Source organism: Canis lupus, chromosome 5, assembly GCF_011100685.1.
Source record: "Canis lupus familiaris isolate Mischka breed German Shepherd chromosome 5, alternate assembly UU_Cfam_GSD_1.0, whole genome shotgun sequence".
Lineage (NCBI taxonomy): Eukaryota > Metazoa > Chordata > Mammalia > Carnivora > Canidae > Canis > Canis lupus.
The window spans coordinates 65902159-65924432 of NC_049226.1; the positions used below are offsets into that span (position 1 = coordinate 65902159).

The 22274-nt window shown below is 44.3% G+C and overlaps 1 protein-coding gene across 4 annotated transcripts in view; it reads left to right on the forward strand.

The window, feature by feature from the left end:
* The window catches only part of KLHDC4 (kelch domain containing 4), a 57180-nt gene that overhangs the window by 31185 nt on the left and 3721 nt on the right, over positions 1–22274 (forward strand). For all 4 annotated transcript variants that reach the window (XM_038538091.1, XM_038538090.1, XM_038538092.1 and 1 more), the window contains 3 exons: positions 11198–11290; positions 14932–15091; positions 21235–21310. In XM_038538091.1, the coding sequence (XP_038394019.1) occupies positions 11198–11290; positions 14932–15091; positions 21235–21310 (329 nt within the window). The remainder of the gene's footprint in view (positions 1–11197; positions 11291–14931; positions 15092–21234; positions 21311–22274) is intronic.

Below are 22274 nucleotides of genomic sequence, written 5' to 3' on the forward strand. Positions count from 1 at the left end.
CATGAAGATAGATTAAGGGAAATAAACGACAGCCTGAGGAAGAAAAACTTAACGTTTAATTGGGGTTCCCGAGGGCGCCGAAAGGGACAGAAGGCCAGAATATGTATTTGAACAAATCATAGCTGAAATCTTTGCTAATCTGGGAAGGGAAACAGGCATTCAGATCCAGGAAATAGATCCCCCCCTAAAATCAATAAAAACCGTTCAACACCTCAACATTTAATAGTTAAGCTTGCAAATTCCAAAGATTAAGAGAAGATCCTTAAAGCAGCAAGAGACAAGAAATCCCTGACTTTTATGGGGAGGAGTATTAGGGTAACAGCAGACCTCTCCACAGAGACTTGGCAGGCCAGAAAGGGCTGGCAGGATATATTCCGGGTCCTAAATGAGAAGAACATGCAACCAAGAATACTTTATCCAGCAAGGCTCTCATTCAGAATGGAAGGAGAGATAAAGAGCTTCCAATACAGGCAGGAACTGAAGGAATATGTGACCTCCAAACCAGCTCTGCAAGAAATTTTAAGGGAGACTCTTAAAATTCCCCTTTAAGAAGAAGTCCAGTGGAACAATCCACAAAAACAAGGACTGAATAGATATCATGATGACACTAAACTCATACCTTTCAATAGTAACTCTGAACATGAATGGGCTTAATGACCCCATCAAAAGGTGCAGGGTTTCAGACTGGATAAAAAAGCAGGACCCATCTGTTTGCTGTCTACAAGAGACTCATTTTAGACAGAAGGACACCTACAGCCTGAAAATAAGAGGTTGGAGAACCATTTACCATTCAAATGGTCCTCAAAAGAAAGCAGGGGTAGCCATCCTTAGATAAACTAAAATTTACCCCAAAGACTGTAGTGAGAGATGAAGAGGGACACTATCTCATACTTAAAGGATCTATCCAACAAGAGGACTTAACAATCCTCAATATATATGCCCCGAATGTGGGAGCTGCCAAATATATCCATCAATTAATAACCAAAGTGAAGAAATACTTAGATAATGATACACTTATACTTGGTGACTTTAATCTAGCGCTTTCTATACTCAATAGGTCTTCTAAACACAACATCTCCAAAGAAACAAGAGCTTTAAATGATACACTGGACCAGATGGATTTCACAGATATCTACAGAACTTTACATCCAAACTCAACTGAATACACATTCTTCTCAAGTGCACATGGAACTTTCTCCAGAATAGACCACATACTGGGTCACAAATCGGGTCTGAACCGATACCAAAAGATTGGGATCGTCCCCTGCATATTCTCAGACCATAATGCCTTAAAATTAGAACTAAATCTCAACAAGAAGTTTGGAAGGACTTCAAACATGTGGAGGTTAAGGACCATCCTGCTAAAAGATGAAAGCGTCAACCAGGAAATTAAGGAAGAATTAAAAAGATTCAGGGAAACTAATGAGAATGAAGATACAACCGTTCAAAATCTTTGGGATGCAGCAAAAGCAGTCCTAAGGGGGAAATACATCGCAATACAAGCATCCATTCAAAAACTGGAAAGAACTCCAATACAAAAGCTAACCTTACACAAAAAGGAGCTAGAGAAAAAACAGCAAATAGATCCTACACCCAGCAGAAGAAGAGAGTTAATAAAGATTCGAGCAGAACTCAGGGAAATCGAGACCAGAAGAACTGTGGAACAGATCAACAAAACCAGGAGCTGGTTCTTTGAAAGAATTAATAAGATAGATAAACCATTAGCCAGCCTTATTAAAAAGAAGAGAGAGAAGACTCAAATCAATAAAATCATGAATGAGAAAGGAGAGATCACTACCAACACCAAGGAAATACAAATGATTTTAAAAACATATTATGAACAGCTATACGCCAATAAATTAGGCAATCTAGAAGAAATGGACTCATTCCTGGAAAGCCACAAACTACCAAAACTGGAACAGGAAGAAATAGAAAACCTGAGCAGGCCAATAACCAGGGAGGAAATTGAAGCAGTCATCAAAAACCTCCCAAGACACAAAAGTCCAGGGCCAGATGGCTTCCCAGGGGAATTCTATCAAACGTTTAAAGAAGAAACCATACCTATTCTACTAAAGCTGTTTGGAAAGATAGAAAGAGATGGAGTACTTCCAAATTCGTTCTATGAGGCCAGCATCACCTTTATTCCAAAACCAGACAAAGACCCCACCAAAAAGGAGAATTACAGACCAATATCCCTGATGAACATGGATGCAAAAATTCTCAACAAGATACTAGCCAATAGGATCCAACAGTACATTAAGAAAATTATTCACCATGACCAAGTAGGATTTATCCCCGGGACACAAGGCTGGTTCAACACTCATAAAACAATCAATGTGATTCATCATATCAGCAAGAGAAAAACCAAGAACCATATGATCCTCTCATTAGATGCAGAGAAAGCTTTTGACAAAATACAGCATCCATTCCTGATCAAAACTCTTCAGAGTGGGGATCCCTGGGTGGCGCAGTGGTTTAGCACCTGCCTTTGGCCCAGGGCGCGATCCTGGAGACCCGGGATCGAGTCCCACGTCGGGCTCCCGGTGCATGGAGCCTGCTTCTCCCTCTGCCTATGTCTCTGCCTCTCAGTTTCTCTCTCTCTCTGTCTCTCTCTGACTATCATAAATAAATTAAAAAAAAAAAAACTCTTCAGAGTATAGGGATAGAGGGAACATTCCTCAACATCTTAAAAGCCATCTACGAAAAGCCCACAGCAAATATCATTCTCAATGGGGAAGCACTGGGAGCCTTTCCCCTAAGATCAGGAACAAGACAGGGATGTCCACTCTCACCACTGCTATTCAACATAGTACTGGAAGTCCTAGACTCAGCAATCAGATAACAAAAAGACATTAACGGCATTCAAATTGGCAAGGAAAAGTCAAACTCTCCCTCTTCGCCGATGACATGATACTCTACGTGGAAAACCCAAAAGCCTCCACCCCAAGATTGCTAGAACTCATACAGCAATTTGGCAGTGTGACAGGATACAAAATCAATGCCCAGAAATCAGTGGCATTTCTATACACTAACAATGAGACTGAAGAAAGAGAAATTAAGGAGTCAATCCCATTTACAATTGCACCCAAAAGCATAAGATACCTAGGAATAAACCTAACCAAAGAGGTAAAGGATCTATACCCTAAAAACTATAGAACACTTCTGAAAGAAATTGAGGAAGACACAGAGATGGAAAAATATCCCATGCTCATGGATTGGCAGAATTAATATTGTGAAAATGTCAATGTTACCCTGGGCAATTTACATGTTTAATGCAATCCCTATCAAAATACCATGGACTTTCTTCAGAGAGTTAGAACAAATTATTTTAAGATTTGTGTGGAATCAGAAAAGAGCCCGAATAGCCAGGGGAATTTTAAAAAAGAAAACCATATCTGGGGGCATCACAATGCCAGATTTCAGGTTGTACTACAAAGCTGTGGTCATCAAGACAGTGTGGTACTGGCACAAAAACAGACCCATAGATCAATGGAACAGAATAGAGAACACAGAAGTGGACCCTGAACTTTATGGTCAACTAATATTAGATAAAGGAGGAAAGACTATCCACTGGAAGAAAGACAGTCTCTTCAATAAATGGTGCTGAGAAAATTGGACATCCACATGCAGAAGAATGAAACTAGACCACTCTCTTTCACCATACACAAAGATAAACTCAAAATGGATGAAAGATCTAAATGTGAGACAAGATTCCATCAAAATCCTAGAGGAGAACACAGGCAACACCCTTTTTGAACTTGGCCACAGTAACTTCTTGCAAGATACATCCACGAAGGCAAAAGAAACAAAAGCAAAAATGAACTATTGGGACTTCATCAAGATAAGAAGCTTTTGCACAGCAAAGGATACAGTCAACAAAACTCAAAGACAACCTACAGAATGGGAGAAGATATTTGCAAATGACGTATCAGATAAAGGGCTAGTTTCCAAGATCTATAAAGAACTTATTAAACTCAACACCAAAGAAACAAACAATCCAATCATGAAATGGGCAAAAGACATGAAGAGAAATCTCACAGAGAAAGACATAGACATGGCCAACATGCACACGAGAAAATGCTCTGCATCACTTGCCATCAGGGAAATACAAATCAAAACCACAATGAGATACCACCTCACACCAGTGAGAATGGGGAACATTAACAAGGCAGGAAACCACAAATGTTGGAGAGGATGCAGAGAAAAGGGAACCGTCTTACACTGTTGGTGGGAATGTGAACTGGTGCAGCCACTCTGGAAAACTGTGTGGAGGTTCCTCAAACAGTTGAAAATAGACCTGCCCTACGACCCAGCAATTGCACTGTTGGGGATTTACCCCAAAGATTCAGATGCAATGAACCGCCGGGACACCTGCACCCCGATGTTTATAGCAGCAATGTCCACAATAGCCAAACTGTGGAAGGAGCCTCGGTGTCCATCAAAAGATGAATGGATAAAGAAGATGTGGTTTATGTATACAATGGAATATTACTCAGCCATTAGAAATGACAAATACCCACCATTTGCTTCAACGTGGATGGAACTGGAGGGTATTATGCTGAGTGAAGTAAGTCAATCGGAGAAGGACAAACAGTATATGTTCTCATTCATTTGGGGAATATAAATAATAGTGAAAGGGAATAGAAGGGAGGGAGAAGAAATGTGTGGGAAATATCAGAAAGGGAGACAGAACATAAAGACTCCTAACTCTGGGAAACGAACTAGGGGTGGTGGAAGGGGAAGAGGGCAGGGGGTGAATGGCTGACGGGCACTGAGGGGAGCACTTGACGGGATGAGCACTGGGTGTTATTCTGTATGTTGGCAAATTGAACACCAATAAAAAATAAATTTATTATTAAAAAAAAAAAGACCAGCTGACTGTATTCATGGGTCTCTAATCCTGGGCTTTCTGTTTTATTCCATTGATCAATTTGTTCTTTCGCCACAATGTGGTTTTTGTTTGTTGATGTTCTCTATTTTCAAGACACCACATTGTCTTGATTACTTAGTTTTTTTGTTTTTTTGTTTTTTAAAGATTTCATTTATTTATTCATGGGAGACACAGAGAGAGAGGCAGAGACACAGGCAGAGGGAGAAGCAGGCTTCATGCAGGGAGCCTGACATAGGACTCGATCCCGGGTCTCCAGGATCAGGCCCTGGACCGAAGGTGCTAAACCACTGAGCCACCCGGCTGCCTGATTATTAGTTTTATAGAAAGTCTTGAAGTCAGGTAGGGGTCCGTCTTCCAACTTTGTTCTTCTCCAGTATTGTGTTATTTGGGGTCTTTTACCTCTCTATATAAATATTAGAATCCATTTGTCTATATCCATAAAACAGTTTGCTGGGATTGTGATTGAGATTGCGTTGATTCCATAGATCATGTTGGGAAGAACTGACATTTTGGTGATACCCAGTCTTCCTATCCAAGAACACGGAATGTCCCTCCATTTATTGAGTTCTTTGATTTTGTTCATCATACTTTTGTAGTTTTCCCCAAATACATCTTGTACATATTGTTAGATTTATACTATTTCATGTTGGGAATGTTAATATAAATGGTATTGTTTTTAATTTCAAATTTAACTTGTTCATTGTTCTGTAGGAAAGCAGTTGACTTTTGTATATTAGTCTTGCAGCCTACAACCTTGCTATAATCACTTATTAGTTCCTGGAATTTTTTTTCTGTTCTTTCAGATTTTATACATAGATCATGTCATTTGCAAACAGAGTTTTATATCTTCCTTCCCAATATTTATGCCTTTTATTTACCTTTTATTTCCTTTTTCTCCCTTATTGCATTAGCAAGGACTTCTAAGACAATGTTGAAAGGAGTGGCAAGAGGGGACATCCCTGCTCTGTACGTGATCTTAGCGGGAAGGCTTTCAGTTTCTCATTATTGAGTATGATATTAGCCATAGGTTTTTATAGATATTCATGAAATTCAGAAAGTTCCCCCTCTATTCCTAGTTTATTGATAGAGTTTATCATGAATGAGTGTTAGATTTTGACAAATGCTTTTTCTGCATCTATTGGTATGATCATATGACTTTTCTTTCTTAGTCTGTTGATGGGATGGGTTATATTAATTGATTTTAGAATGGAACCAGCCTTGCATGCCTAGGACAAATCCCACTTGGTCATAGTGTGTAATTCTTATACTTTTTTGGGGATTTGATTTGTTAATATTAATTTTTGAATCTATGTTTCTGAGAGATACTGGTCTGTAGTCTTTTGTAATGTCTTTATCTTGTTTTGGTATTAGGGTAGTGCTGGATAGACAGTAGAAGCTATGCTCTGAAAGACATTATAGAGGAATGGTATAAATTTTTCCTTAAATGTTTGGTAGAATTCACTAGTGGAACCCCTCTGGGCCTGGTGCTTTCTGTTTTGGAAGATTATCAATTATTGATTCAACATCTTTAATAGATGTAAGCCTATTCAAATTGTCTATTTCTTGTGTGGATTTTGGCAAATTCTGTCTTTTAGGGAATTGATCCACTTTCTCCAGGTTATCAGATTTGTGGGCATAGAGTTGTTTATAGTGTTGCTTTTTTTATCTTTTTAATTTCCATGGCATCTATAGTGATGCCCCTTCTTTCATTTCTCTATTAGTAATTTATGTCCCCCCCCCCCCCTTTTTTTTTCTTAGCTTGGCTAGAAGCCTGTTGGTTCTATCAATCTTTTCAAAGAATCAGCTTTTGGTTTGTTGATGTTCTCTATTTTCAAAAATATTAATTTCTGCTCTCATTATTTCTTTTCTTTTGCTTTTGGGGGTTTAGTTTTCTCTTGTTTTTCCAGTTTCCTAAGGTGGAAAATTATTGACTATAGATCTTTTTTCTAATATGTTCATTCGGTCCTACAGATTTCCTTCTAAGTACTTGCTTTCACTGCATTCCACAAATTTTGATAAATTATGTTTTCATTTTCATTTATTTCAAAATATTTTTTAATTTCTCCTATTTCTTCTTTGACCCACCTGTTATTTATAAGGGTGTTGTTTAATCTCTGTGTATTTGGGGATTTCCCAGCTGTCTTTCTGTTACTGGCTTCTCGTTTACTTCTCCTGTGGTCTAAAAGCAAACATTGTGTGATTTCTGTTCTTTTCAATTCGTTATGGTGTGTTTTGTGGTGTCCCAGAACGTGGTCTGTCATGGTGAATGTTCTAGGTGAGCTTCAGAAGGATGTGTATTCTGCCCATTGTGGGATGAAGTGGTCTGTAGGTGTCAGTTACATCCCATTGATTAATGGTGTTGTTGAGTTCAGCTCTGTTCTTGTTGATTTCTGTTGATGTGTCTGTCCATTTTTGAGACGGGGTTATTGAATTTTCCAACTGTGATGGCAGATATGTCTGTCTTTCCTTGTGGTTCTGTTAGTTTTTGCCTTATATAGTTTGACATTCTGTTGTTGGGTATGTACATGTTGAGTATGTCTTTTTTGGAGAGTTGATCCCTTTATATGTAGGTAATGCCTGATTATTTTATGCATTTATTCATTCACTCATTTATTTTAAGATTTTATTTATTTATTCATGAAAAACAGAGGGTCAGAGAAATAGGCAGGGGTGAAGCAGACTCCTCAGAGGGAGCCTGACATGGGATTTGATCCTGGGACCCCTGAGATCATGCCCTGAGCCAAAGGCAGTCGCTCAACCACTGAGCCATCCAGGTGTCCTAAGGATTCGGTAATGCCCGTTTAAATTCCTGGTAACTTTCCTTGCTTTGAAGTCTGTTCTGTCTGAAATGTAGTTACTCTTACTTTTCTTTGATTAGTTGTCAGCATGGTATATTTTCTCCATGTGTGTACTTTTAATTAGCCTGTGTCTTTATGTTTGAAGTGGGTTACTTGTACACAACATGTAGCTAGGTCTTCTGTTCTTATCTACTCTGAGGAGCTCTTTTGTATAAAATGATTCATTTAGGCCATTAACATTCAGAGTGATTATTGATTTCCTGGGTAACATCTGCCGTGTTTGTTACTGTTTCTGTTCATTGCCCTTGTTCTTTGTTTCTATTTGTCTTTGACTTTGTGTGTGTGTGTGTGTGTGTGTGTGTGTGTGTGTGTGTGTGTGTGGTTTTAATTGAGCACGTTGTAGGATTCTGGTTTTCTCCCTTAGCATATCCGTTATGCCTGTGTTTTTGCTATTTTTGGTCGCTGCCCCAGTGTTGGCATTGTGCATTCACAACTAATCCAAGTCCACCTTCAGATGACACTGTACCACTTCATGAGTCATGCGGATACGCTGAAATAGCAGACTTGTCCCTTGCATCATTGCTGTCTTTCATTTCACTGACACAGGAACGTGCTGAAGAACGTGTGTATAGAAGCACACACAGCAGACACATTGCTGCTACTGTTGTTGCAGATAAATTATTTGTTAGATCCATTAAGAAAAAGTAAAAATGTTTTTATTCTACCTTCATTTATTCCTTCTACAGTTCTCTTCCTTTCTCTGTGTAGATTCAAGTTTCTGACCCATATATGTGTGTGTGTATATATATATTTTTTCCTTCTCTCTTTAAAAGACTGTTAAACATTTCTTGTGAGGCAGGTCTACTGGCAACCAACTCCATTAATTTTGGTTTGTTGGAGAAGGTCTTATGTCTCCTTCACTGTTGACTGGTACTCCTGCGGAGCACACAGTTGTGTGTTGGTGATGTTTTTCTCCCAACACCTCGTACTTCATTCCACTCTCTCCTTGCTGGCATGGTCTCTGGCAACAGTTGGATTTGCTTCTCATCTTTGTTTCTCTGTAGGTAAGGTGGTATTTTTCCCATGGCTTCTTTGCGAATTTTTCCTTTACCTTTGGTTTTCTGTAATTTGAAAATGACAGGCCTCGGGATCGTTTCTTGACATATATCCCGCTTAGTCCCCTGACCATCCTCCATCTGTGTGGTTTGAGGTCAAAGTTGAGTTTGGGGAAATTCTCGTGTCAGATTTTCCTTCTGTTCCTTTCTGTCTTCTTCCGGCAAGCCCATTATGTTTCTTTTACACCTTTAGCATCATTGTCCCCTTGTATATTCTGTCCTGAGTTTTTCTTCCATTCTTGGTTCTCCTTGGTTTTGGGTTTTTGAGTTCTTCGTTACTGTGTCCTCTGGTTCTGGGGTTCGTAGCTCCATCTTGCTCACGAGCCCATTGGGGCCATTCTGGGTAGTCTAATTTTCTGTTAGCGATTTGATCTCTCATATTTCTTTCTGGTTCTTAGAATTTCAGTCTCACTGCTTTCATTGTGCATCTGTCCTTGCATGTCGTCTCAGCCCTTCGAGTATTCATCACAGTTGTTTTAAATTCCTGGTCTGGTAATTCTGGTAATTCAGACAACCCCTGCTTGTCTGGTTCTGGTGCTTGCTCTGAACCCTCAGACTGTGTTTTTGCCTCTTGATGCACCTCATAAGTGGCCTCTCACTAGCAGGACATGAGGGAGCAGTTACGAGGAAGTGCTGTACCTAAGCCTGCAGGAGTATGGTGGTGTGGTCTCCGGTCTCCCTGTTGAGGAGGGCTCAGCTCCCACTGCAAACCTCACAGGTGCCTCTCGGTTTCTTTCCCCTGCTATGTGAGCCAGTGTGCCTAGAGGGAGCTGAAGTTGGGCATTTCTCTTCCTCCAGGTCAGCTTGGCTCTGGTTAGAGGACAGGCTTTGTTAAGAACAGGATGCTCAGGGGCTTTTCAGAATGGTGCCTTCTTCCCACCCCTGCCAGAAGCTGCTTACTGTGGGAATGCATTTGAGCCTCCGGGGTAAATTTCACAATATCGTGGGGGCCCTGTGACTGGATCCCCCCGTATTCCTCTCTGAGTTGGCTGTGCGTAGGCCCCTGCTTCTGGAGGTGGGCTTCCTGTATTCTCCTGTCTGTAATCAGGGGCCAGCAGTTTGACCTGGGTATGATCCAAGAAGACTTGTTGAATTCTCAGTCTGTTCAGCTTTTTTACTTGTTGGGACAGTGTGGTGACTCCAAGTCCCTTGGATGCCAAACCAGAACTCAGAAGTCCCTTTTCTTGGGTATTTATTGCCGTGTATTTTTATATACATGTTAATGAGAGAAAATCACATTCACTTAAATGACTGCCTTTTAGTTGGACAGTTAGGAGTTTCAGCTGACCCACAGACCTGTTGAACCACCACCGTACTTGAGAAAGACAAGGTGTCTGTCCCTCCAGGAAATTCTCTCCTGCCCCCTTGTTGTCTAGTCCCTGTGTCATCTTTGGCCCTAGGCAGCTGCCATCATCATCAGAGATTGATTTTTGCCTTTTTTCCTATAAGTGGAATCCTACAGTACATGCTTTTCTGATGCCTGCTTCTTGGAGTGTGACCTGTCCATGTTGTATATATCAGGAGACCTTCCCCTTTCATTGTTGACAAGTATTCTGTTGTGACTGTACCACACACACTTTATTCATATACTCGTCGAAGCAGCTCTTGTCTGCTTCTGGTTTTTGACAGTTGTGAATAAAGCTGCTCTAAATGTGTGTATGTGGGTCTTTGTATGCACTTGTGTTTTCATATGTGAGTAATAAGTATCTGCCATCCCATTGCCAGGTTGTGTGCCAAGTGCATTTCACAGTGTAAGGAGTGGTTGTGGTGGTGGCCATGCCATCTTACACCTGCCCCAGTGCTGTGTGAGCGAGCCAGCTCCTGGCTCATGGCTTTGTGATGACTTGATCCTGTCATTTGGTTTTGGCCACTAGTGGTATACAGTAGGGAGCACAGTATGCGTTCAGCTTGACTGAACTACTGACAGTTGAGGGTGTTGACCATCTTTTTCTTTGTTGGTCATTTGTTTGTCTTTTCTTTCCTGTTTTTATTTCAGCCTTCTGCTCACATCTTTTGCCTAGAATTTTATTGGATTTATTTTACTCATAAGGCACAACAGTTCTTTATTCTGGGTGCAGGTCATTGGTCAGATGTGTGTTTGCAGAAATCTTCTCTCCCTTTGATCTCTTGCGGTTTTATTCTCTAATAGTTTATTTTGAAAAGCTGAGATTTTCTGTTTTAATGGAGTCCAATTTCTGTATCTTGAGTCCCTGCTTGCTCTCAGAGATTTTTACTCCAAGGTCTTGGAGACTGTCTCCTCTTTTATTCCCCATGTTTACAGCAGCTAGCTAGACTCAGAACAGTCTTGGTTACTTGTGGTCAAATTAAACATACTTAATGCTTATGAAACAAATTGGTGAAAAAAGTGGGTTTTGTTTTGTTTTTTCATTTAGATCAACAGGAGGCCCTTCAGGTCGGAGTGGACATCGGATGGTAGCCTGGAAGAAACAGTTAATCCTTTTTGGTGGCTTCCATGAGAGTACAAGGTTGGTACCAATAGCAGAACATCTTTCTTTCTGGGAACAGTAAGGAGTGGACCTTTTGTGGGAGGAACCTTTCTGAATACGCATAGAAAATGCTGCTCATTCCCTAAAACCAGAGCCAACTTTGTGGATGCTGTCAGTGTCTTGAAATTCTTTTTTCTTTTTTTAGATTTATTTATTTATTTATTCATGAGAGACAGAGACTGAGAGAGGCCAAGACATAGGCAGAGGGAGAAGCAGGTTCCTCATAGGGAACCTGACTGGGGACTCAGTCCTGGATCCCAGGATCATGACCTGAGCCAAAGGCAGGTGCCCAACCGCTGAGCCACCCAGGTGTCCCAGTGTCTTGAAATTCTTAATAGTCATTGAGTAATAGGCTCTTCATTTTTATTTTACACTGAGACTTGCAAATGATCTGGCCAGTCCTAACACCGGATTCTCACACTTTAGCCTGATACAGAATCCTCTGGAGGACTTGTTAAAAGTCTGGTTGCTGGGCCTCACCCTCTGGTTTCTGACTCATTAGGCCTGGGGCAGGGTCTAAGAATCTGCATTTCTGCAAATTTGCAGGCGATGCTGGTACTTCTGGCCAGGGCACTCCACTCTGAGAGCTTCTGGGCTAAAATAATTTTTAACTTATCTGGGTTGGGGAATGCAACAAAGAGCAGTGATGTCTGAAGAGGGGCTTTCCATGTGCCTGTGTGTGGCAGCATTGGTAAGAGCCATGATCATGGGTTCCATGTGTGCGCTCACTGCAGGCCAACCTAACAGGGTCTCTGCTTGTTGGGAGCCTGTCCTCCACACCATAGCTTCTCAAGTGTCCTGAGTTCAGTCCAGAGAAACGAGATGTGTGGTGACAGGTCATTTTGTCTGTCACCATCATAATGCAGTGCTAAGCTGTCCTGTCTGGCAACGTCCCGTTTGTTGGGCTTTGCCTCTGAGCAGGCCCCACGTGGAGAAGGGTAGGTGGGTGTTTCCTAATGGCTGTGTTCTACACTTCCCTCTCCTAACCTCTTAGGAAATAGCAGAGCCCTCAGTTTGTTTGTTTGTTTGTTTATTTATTTAGATTTTATTTATTTATTCATGAGAGACACAGAGGCAGAGAAACACAGGCAGAGGAAGAAGCAGGCTCCATGCACGGAGCCCGACATGGGATTCAATCCTGGGTCTCCAGGATCACACCCTGGGCTGAAGGCGGCACTAAACCTCTGAGCCACCTGGGTTGTCCAGAGTCCTCAGTTTATTAACTGTCATGGCAACTCTCACATTTCTGTCACCTTATGGGTCCATTTGCACAAATTTTTTTTCTGATAATGACTGGCTCCTAAGTCAGTTGTCGTACATGGATGTGAAGGAGGTCAAGTTAGGCATCTTGCAGTTTTCATCCCCCTTTAATCCAGTCTTAATTGAGATGTGGTGGTATAGATTTGACTCAGTTAAAGCTGCAGTGTTTCTTCATGAATAAAGACGTTTTATTAATGGAGAAAGGGGGATATAAATTCTTCAGTGCTTTCAGAAGGGATTTTAAAAGCATAATTCAAGTTAAGTAGTGATTTTGTGTCCCTAAATGTGTAACTTGGCTGTAATAATGCTTTAATACTGAGTCTCAAAGAGCATGCCATTGGCAGGGCAGGTTATGCTCCTGCGTCATGGATGAGGAAGCCAGGCTCACCAGGGCTGAGTGGGGTGGAGTGCTTGTGTGTAGGCACCCCACCCCCACTACCCTCTCTGCTCTGCAGGTGTGCGGCAACTTACCACCATTTTATTTATTTTATTTTATTTTATTTTATTTTATTTTATTTTATTTTATTATTTTATTATTTTATTATTTTATTTTATTTTATATTTATTTTATTTTAATTTTTTATTTTATTTTTAAAGATAGATTGATTTGAGAGAGAGAGAGAGAAAGAGGCAGACACAGGAGAGAGAAGCAGGCTGCATGCCGGGAGCCTGATGTGGGACTCGATCCCGGGACTCTAGGATCACGCCCTGGGCCAAAGGCAGGCGCCAAACCGCTGAGCCACCCAGGGATCCCCCTTACCACCATTTTAGATGAGAGAGCCCAGGCTGTTTTTAAAACTTTATACCTAAGGGATTGTCATGTGTTATTTATTCTTGACACTTTTTTTTAAAAAAAAACAAGGAATTATTTGTTGTATGCACGGGGATTCATGAGTGTGTCACATGGGGATTCATAGGTGTCTTGGTGCATTAATTCACCACTTTTGCAAGAGATGGTGGGGCCAGCACGGGCCCTGCCCCTGGGAGCTCACAGGTTTAATTTGTGGTTGTAATTTGCAACTTTTTCAAAATCAGAACTGTTTTCAAAACTGTTATCATCTGTTACCTTGCATAAAATTGTTTTTAAAGTATGTAAACACACAGAAAAAAACGAAGATACTAGTAAAGCTACCTATGTAGTTACCTTCCATATGAAAAAAAAAATCAGTTTGACTTTTCAAAACTAAAGAGGGCAGCCTAGGTGGCTCAGCGGCTTAGCGCCACCTTCAGCCCAGGATGTGATCCTGGAGACCCGGGATCGAGTCCCATGTCAGGCTCCCTGCATGGAGCCTGCTTCTCCCTCTGCCTGTGTCCTGCCTCTCTTTCTCTGTGTCTCTCATGAATAAATAAAATCTTAAAAAAAAAAACAAAACAAAGAACAGTTGAATTTATGTGCGGAATAGAACTTTTGTACTGAAAATCTGCAGTGTGAAATCTAAGGAAACATAGAATCTAGTGATGCCTTCTCAGAATTCTCAGTTCATGTATGAAAAGCCATCCCGTGGTGGCTGCATCTTAGAGGGTGCTGGTCAGCAGGGTCGCCCGCCAGGGCCACCTGTGTACCATGCTGTGTGCAGCTGAGCACCCCAGCCAGCACTTTCCCCTGGAGGCCCTTCCCGGCACTGGCTGCAGGGTGCCATGCTCAGGGTAGTGGACAGGATTGCTCAGACCCTTGGATGGTTTTGCAGTTCAGTCCTGGCTGGCTATTTTGAACAACCTGGAGAGCATCTCATATTCTGGTGTCATTCTGACCCGGGCTCCTTGGCTTTGCCTGTGGCTGTATATGACATTACATCAGGGCACTGCTTTCCCATGCACGGACTCCTTGCCAAGGCCACTTCTGCATTCAAGTCCTTTTCCTCTTAAGCCCCAGAAGCATGAGGCCAGACGCAACCATGGGCCCCCCCTTGTTGCCACCCAGCTCCTGGGCTCCAGGGACTGGCCTCTGACGCGCCAGTTTCAGGTATACTCAGCTTGGCTCACAGTTCTGGACTAGCTTTAGGTGTCTCCTTTCTAAGTGTTCACTTGGCTCTGTAATTTATGAGCTTAAAATTACACACGTGGTAACTTAATGTAATTATTTTCAAGGCTGTGATTTTGTAAACTTTGTAAGGAAGTATGGTATAACTTTCAGACTAAAAAGGCTTTCAGATCCTGGCAAATTACTGTATTTCTGTGAGCTAGCATTATCTCTAGTCTCCAGATGCAAACTCATATATACCTGTGGTCCTTTCATGTGGATTTAGACTGTAATGAAACTGGTAACTTACTACAAATGGCAGAAAATTCACCTTTAATTTGAATCAGGTTCATGTTTTAATGTCCCTGTTTTCTTGTTTGTGTTTCTGTGTGATAACCAGAGACTACATCTACTACAATGATGTGTACGCCTTCAACCTGGACACGTTCTCCTGGAGTAGACTATCCCCGTCAGGGGCTGGGCCCACACCCAGATCAGGCTGCCAGATGTCTGTCACTCCCCAGGGTGGCATTGTCATCTATGGGGGCTACTCGAAGCAGGTAGGATACGGCACGTAGAGAAACAGGCCCTCCTCTCTGGCGTTGCCTCTTTCACTTTCAACAAGAATGAAAACCTCCAAATAGGATTGCATATCGAAATAGAGATGGGTATAATGTTCATCTCTTCCCCTGTGAACATATTAAGACTTTTTCACCCATATTGTGTTGTAACCCATGTAGCCCCAAACATGCTGCAATGTGAATAATTCCTATTTGGCAAGGGTGGAGGAGTGGAAGTGGGGGGATGGGTCTTGATGCCTAAGCCACAGACCCTACCATACAGTGCTTTCTAGTAGGTAGAACAGGCCATGGTTGCTCCAAGCCACACAGACACGTTGAAGTGACCTCTCTGGGTGCATGTGTGTGAGTGTGACTTGCTGGCTCTGGTGTGTATCCCCCACACGAGGTGCTCTTCACAGCGTCTGAAGCCCACAAGCTGCACCTCATCAGCTTGTACATGCCCGTGAGCCCCAGAGGGATGGAGTGGGGTCGCACTGCAGGCTTTTTCTTAGCCTCTATATTTAAAAAATTTCTCCAACACAGAATGACTTAAAAGACTTAGTGAGGTGAGACTTAACATCCTCCTACCTAGAGCCTCCAGTAGTTAGCGCTCTGCTGTCCTTGCTTCATCACACAGTGGTTCACATCTATGCTGCTGTCCATCCACCCATCTTTCTGGGTGAATTTCAAAGAAAAGTGCAGACACCTGTACACTTGCCCCTGAATACTGGGGCAGGCGTATCAGCCAGTAGAGTTCAGCATTCAGATTTTTTTTTTTTTTTTAAGATTTTATTTATTTATTCATGAGAGACACAGAGAGAGAGGCAGAGACACAGGCAGAAGGAGAAGCAGGCTCCATGCAGGGAGCCTGACGCAGGACTCGATCCTTGGTCTCCAGGATCACGCCCTGGGCTGAAGGCGGCACTAAACTGCTGAGCCACCAGGGCTGTCTAGATTTTTTTTTTTTTAAGATTTTATTTATTTATTCATGAGAGACACAGAGAAAGAGAGGCAGAGGGAGAAGCAGACCCTAAATCCCTGAGCCACCCAGGCGTCCCAGATTTTACCTATATTTACTTTACATAATCTCCACATCCATTGAGGGGCTCAGATTCTTGACCCCAAGATCAAGAGTTACATGTTCTTCCAGCTGAGACAACCAGGCATCCCTCAACATTCCATTTTTTTTTTCCAACATTCCATTTTTAATGTACAGTTGATACGTGGTGAAGTTCACATGTCTTAGGTGTGTACTTACGGATTGTGACTCATACATGGGTGTGGGTGCTTGGAGCCCTCATCTGCCATGCCCTTCCCCCACCCAGAGGCTGGTGCCAGTCTGCTGTGCCCCACCTTAGACTCGACATGCCTGTTCTAGGACTGTTGACAGATGGGCTTGTTTGAGGAAGACTTTCTTCGTTCAACATGCTTCTGAGATCCGACTGAGTTATACATTTTGGTTGCTTGCTTCTTCATGCCGAGCCATATTCTGCTATGACACACACAGTTTATTTTTTATCGATGGACACAGGGCTGTTTCCAGTTTTCGGTCATTACAGACAAAGGTGCTGTGAACGTTCCTTGTATAGATCACTATGGCTCTACTGAGTTTTGGGGCAAGTACCCAGGAGTGGGACAGCTTGGGTCACAGGGTGGAGATTGTTGCAGCTCTTCCCACAGTAGTCGCCTCATGCCCTCGCCAACACTTGATGGCACCAGTCTTTTTTATTCTCAGCCATTCTGGCAGATGTGTGGTGTCTGTCTCATTGTGGTTTTAAATCTCATTTCCCACAGATGGAGTGGGCCCTGTGACTTGGGCTGAGCAGGTCGCCTGTGGGCGGTCAGGATAACGTAGGCAAGGAGTCCAACCTGCAGTGGGGGAGTGTCCTGTGTCTGCTCTATTTCTCACCCCTCTGGCCCAGTAAGTGTTGGCCCTGCTGCTCATGAAGTGACCAGCCTTTGTTTTGGACAGAGGATGTTGATTGTTTTCTGGACTCAGCTAGTTGTTTGACAGTCAGGAGGGCCTGAGGTACAGGCTGCTTTGGCCACAAGCTGTGCCTCTGCCCACATCTTGTGCTTCATAGAAGGAACCAGGCAGTGTCCAGAAGGGAACCTTGTGAAGCTAATGCCATTTTAATTATTTTTTTTTAATTTTTATTTATTTATGATAGTCACACAGAGAGAGAGAGAGAGAGGCAGAGACACAGGCAGAGGGAGAAGCAGGCTCCATGCACCGGGAGCCCGACGTGGGACTCGATCCCGGGTCTCCAGGATCGCGCCCTGGGCCAAAGGCAGGCGCCAAACCGCTGCGCCACCCAGGGATCCCCGCTAATGCCATTTTAAAGAGATATGGTATTTAATCAAAATAGTGCCTTATTCTCAACAACTGCTCTTTCCAGCTAGGGGTGTGGACACACCAAGTCCATTTCACTGAGTGGCCATTTTCTCCAGGCCTTTGGCTTTTTTTTTTTTTTTTTTTTTTTGGCCTTTGGCATTTGAATCACAGTGAAAAGCTTAATCTGTTTGGATTCTTGGGGGATTTATCACAATTAGGGAAAGGTTTGAGTCCTGGCTGCTGTGAAGTACTCGTGAGCCAGGCCTTCGTGGTTTATTTTGAGTAGCTCCTCCTTGCCCATGAGGAGGATGTCTCATGCACAAGGGGTGGTTTCTGTGGGCCATCCACTGCTGGTTCTCAGCCATCAGGACAGGAGCACCATGGCCGTGGGCCTCCCTACCTGCCCCCCCACCCCAGAACCATGGGAGCACCTTCTTCCTATGACATGTGATATCTTCCTTTGACCCCACGGGCCCTGGTTGGGGTGTCCTGAGGAGGCTGCTTTTGCTGGTCCTGGGAACACGGGACTCTTGAATGTGCTTTTTCACGTGATCTTTGTTGTTTAGTTTGATCAGGTTGCAGATACTCTATGTGGAACCTCTCCCTGCCCTTTGGGGACAAGCTGGGGAAGGCCTCAAAGAGTGGACAGTTAACAAACACAGGCTCCTTAGAGCACAGCCGCGCAGGGCCCTTGCTGGTCTCAGAGCTGTTATCACCCCTTGCCGGGGTCAGATTGCCCTGAAACTGGGTGTCTAGTGGGGGCCCCGGAGGCTGAAGGGAGTCCATCTCCAAGTCTGAGGCCGAGGGCGCTGGTGAGAGGATAGGAGTGCAGGGCGTTGAGTGCGGCATGAGGAGGTGCTGGGTCTCAGGCACATGCTGAGTCATTTTGGAAAGAGTTGTGTTGTTTTTCAGTGTGATATTGTAACACCCGATACACATCTCTGTCAAAAGTATCTGGATTCCACAGATTCCATTAGTACTATAGTAGGAATGTGTGAGTAGGGGAATACATTCTTTGTAAAATGCACACAGTTTCTGCTGTGTGGTGTGACTGGTAGCCGCCCTGAGCCTCTCACAGCAGTGCTCATCCTTAAAGAGAGGCTGAGACCTTGTGTGGAGTGTCATACTCCCTAGGCAGGAGTTAGTTCCACATCTCTGCAGGCTCTGGAGACTCTGCTTCCTCCTCCAGATCTGTTGAATCTCATGGAAAGACTATCTGTGTGCGTTTAAAGCCAGGAGGCCTTAACAGAATGTGGCGTGGGTAATCCACAATAAAAATTACACAGGGCAGCTTTCTCTTGTTCCCTGTGAGGACAGGAGATGGGATTTGTGAAGTGAAGTCCCTGTACTACATACAAGGAAGGGAACTGCTGTGCGGGAGGAGTTAGCTGGTGGGGCGGGCCAACGCTGTGCCAGTGTGCACTGTGGTCCGAACGGGTGTGACGCCTCCCCCTCCCTGCCCCACAGCCATAGCCCTGGCCAAGTGCCAGCCTGCACCAAAGCTGTGGCCCTGGGCTTGTCACCTCACCCTTCTTGGGAAGGGTTCTGGCTGGTGGGCCTCAAGGGAAGGTGCTTAAATTCTAGCCTAGAAAAGCCCCCTTAACTACCAGGTTCTAACCACTGCTTGCAGCAAACAATACATGTGTCAACAGGTGCAGTGATGGCGGGGGCCATAGCTCAGCTGTGATTTGTATTTCTAACAACAGAGTAGACGCTGAATTCCTTCCAGGTCCCATCAGTGAGTGGGACCTGTGAGTGTGAATTCAGTTCCTGTACATGCCAGGTCTCTTGGTGTGGAAGGGTAGTCCCTCCTGCTGGGCGAATCTGCTAGAGCAAGAGAATGTCTAGTCTGAATGACTAATGTGCAGACATTGCCTCACTTGAATCCTGCAGTTGTGTATGGGAGGAAGACAAGAGAGGCGCACACCCAATTTTTCTTCCTGGAGATAATGGCTATTCTCCACATGTGGCTGATGACCAAACGTCCTGGCTATAGTATATTCAGGTCACGTGTCCAGTCCACTGGCAGCTAAATCGTTGGCTTTGTTTTCCAAAAGGAAACCAGCTTCTCCCCATGTAGTAAATGCACACCTGTGGTTGGGAGGAAAAGAAATATGCATATGTATTTCCTGATCCTGTCTTGTGGTGGGTGAATGGAAGTGGACATGACAGTAGCAGCCAGCACTTCTGGTGTCCACATAGTGGTTTCTAACCCCATCTCCCGTGAAGGGACCTGGGGCTCCTTGAGGAAATGGCTGATCCCAGGCCTGGGGTAAGAAATGTACAGGCTGAGGCTGGAGCAGCTTGTGGTGTGCCAACCTAAGGAAGTGCTTATAGGAAACCCACACAGTGGACCGGGGAGCCATTGAAAGGATTCCCAGTGGCTAAAGCTCGAACTGTTTTAGCAACAAAGTAAGTTAAGTGGATTGGATTACAGTCCAGAGCATAATATAAAAATTTATGAGTCCATACAATTATAAGCAAATGATTGAATGAATAAATAAATCAGTGGAAAGGGACAGATCCCTATGCAGAATTCCTCATAAATTATGCAGCCAGCTCCACCCTTGAGGGGTGGAGCACAGCTTTCTTCTCTGCCATCACGGCTGTGTAGAGTGGCATCCTTCCCTAGAGGACTGTGGGAAGCTGCAGGCCTGGGGGATGTGACAGCCAGGGGACCAAGGTCAGCAGCAGTGGGAAGTCATGGCACCAGTATGCACCCCTGGAGTGCTGGTTGAGAAGGGCACTTTACCTGCAGCCCTGATGGAAGTACCGGACAAGTGTCAGGATAGCCACGTGATGCAGCACAACTGAGCAGCTCTCCAGAGGCGGGGAGCCTGGGGCTTGTGATGACCATGCATCATGCAGTACCCTGGGGCAGACAGGTCTATGAGACCCTTGGGGGTGGGAGGTAGGAGGGTCCTCACTGGGGGAAACGAAGTGTGAGTCAGCTGGGGACTTCCTTAATCGTGACCGACGTAGTGCAGAAATGGAGGATGTTAGTAATGGGGGAAACTGGGTACAAGCTGCTTGATTTTTCTGTGAACATATAACTAACCTGAAATAAAGGTTGTTAAAAATAAGGGATTTACAGGATAGGTACAAAGAAGAAATGAAAACTCCCAGATCCCTCCCCACAGGACTGCCATTTTGCTGAGTGATTTTCCAGACATGGTTGGCATTTGGGCAACGGAGCCTGGTTGGGCCAATGCTGTGTGGCTAATGGGATACTGAGGACTCAGGGCCAAGAAACCAGTGTTTTGTTGTTTGAGATGCTCAGAAAAGTTTTTAATTGGGAGCAGCTGGCTGGCTTCCATAGTGCATGTGAATGTGATTCTCAGCGAAGTCTGAGGACATGAATTGAAAGATGATGGGGTTGGGACACTTGGGAACTGCGATGGAAGGTGGCTTTTTGATGGTCTCTGGGGAGGACTCCATGATCTCTGGGAGAGACCCTCCACCTAGAACAGGATCAAGGCAGAGCCATGGAAGTACCAGCAAGAGAGCACTGGGGTGTTCCTGGCATGATGGTGGTGGTTAGAATGGTGAATTTTTAAAGTTCAAAATCTTTTCTTGGTTAATAAATCATACCAACATTTTTTATTATATCTTCTCAATGAGGTCAGAGTTGAGCTGGTCATAGTTTGGATTTTCTTTGAGGCTGGTGAAGGAAGGCTTCAGGGGTACCTCCCCCCACCCCCACACCTCCCAGCTGGAAGCCAGACCACAGGCTTGAGGGAGGGGACTGTGTGGAACATTGTAGGAGGCATCTAGCCAGTTCTCACATGACTCCCTGTTCCTTTTGCAGAGAGTCAAAAAAGATGTGGACAGAGGCACCCAGCATTCAGATATGTACCTGCTGCAGCCCGAGGATGGAAAAGAAGGTACATGCACTGTGTCAAGGATGGGCCATGGGGGTGGTCTATGGGTCCCTACAAGAAGCAGGGCAATGACCCAAGAGCCCGCCTGCCCTGTGGATAGGGGGATGGGAGAGTGGCAGTGAGCCCCTGCACACTGCGCTGGAGCTATGGGCAAGTCCTTGCCTGAGTGGGCAAGCCCGGCACTCCACGCGCGACCCTAAGTGCCTGGCTGCACAGCAGGGACAGCTGAGGAGTATTCACCCCCAGGTGTTTGGGGTGGCCTGGCCTAAAAGCACAAGCACTGTGGACGCAGGAGTTCCCCTCACAGCAAGTGGGAACTGCTGCTTGTCTGTCATTCCCTGACTTGTTCTCGCTCAAGAACAAGTAGCCACTAGGGTTGCTTCATGAGGAATGGCTATTGTGGATCAGTGGCCCCTGCTCTCACTTTCTAAAGCTCAGAAAGTAAGGTGGTGCCCTGTCTGTGAGTCTTGGGATGAGCAGGCTGGGCTAGACCCAAGTGATCCAGTCTGGCTCTGGATCTGCTTTGGGCACCCACAGCATGGCCCTTCGCCTTCCCTATGAGGCTGTCTTGTGTAGAATGACGGGACTGCTCTGCATAGCACTGTTCCCGCTCTCCCACCCTAACCCTTAGTAAGCCTGGTGCTTCTCAGGAAGCCAGCCTTGCGGCCCTACAGTGACCCATGAGGACTTTTCCTCAGTGGGAACCAGTTTGAAGCTGAGGAGAAACTTGCCTGGTTTGTATATCAGTGAGCTGGAGCTGGAACCTGTGTTCTGAGCCTGTGTGCCTAACCTCTGTGTCTGGGCATCAAGCTGTCAGCCACTGGTGAGCAGCACATGGTGCGTCATGAGCTGGTGCACACTTAGAGCCTGTCTCCTACAATTGAAAAAAGTGTCTTCCCAGACTACAGGCAGGGCACGCTGGTGTTTTTCCTTCTCTGTTTCCTAAACCATTAAAATGCTGACTAAC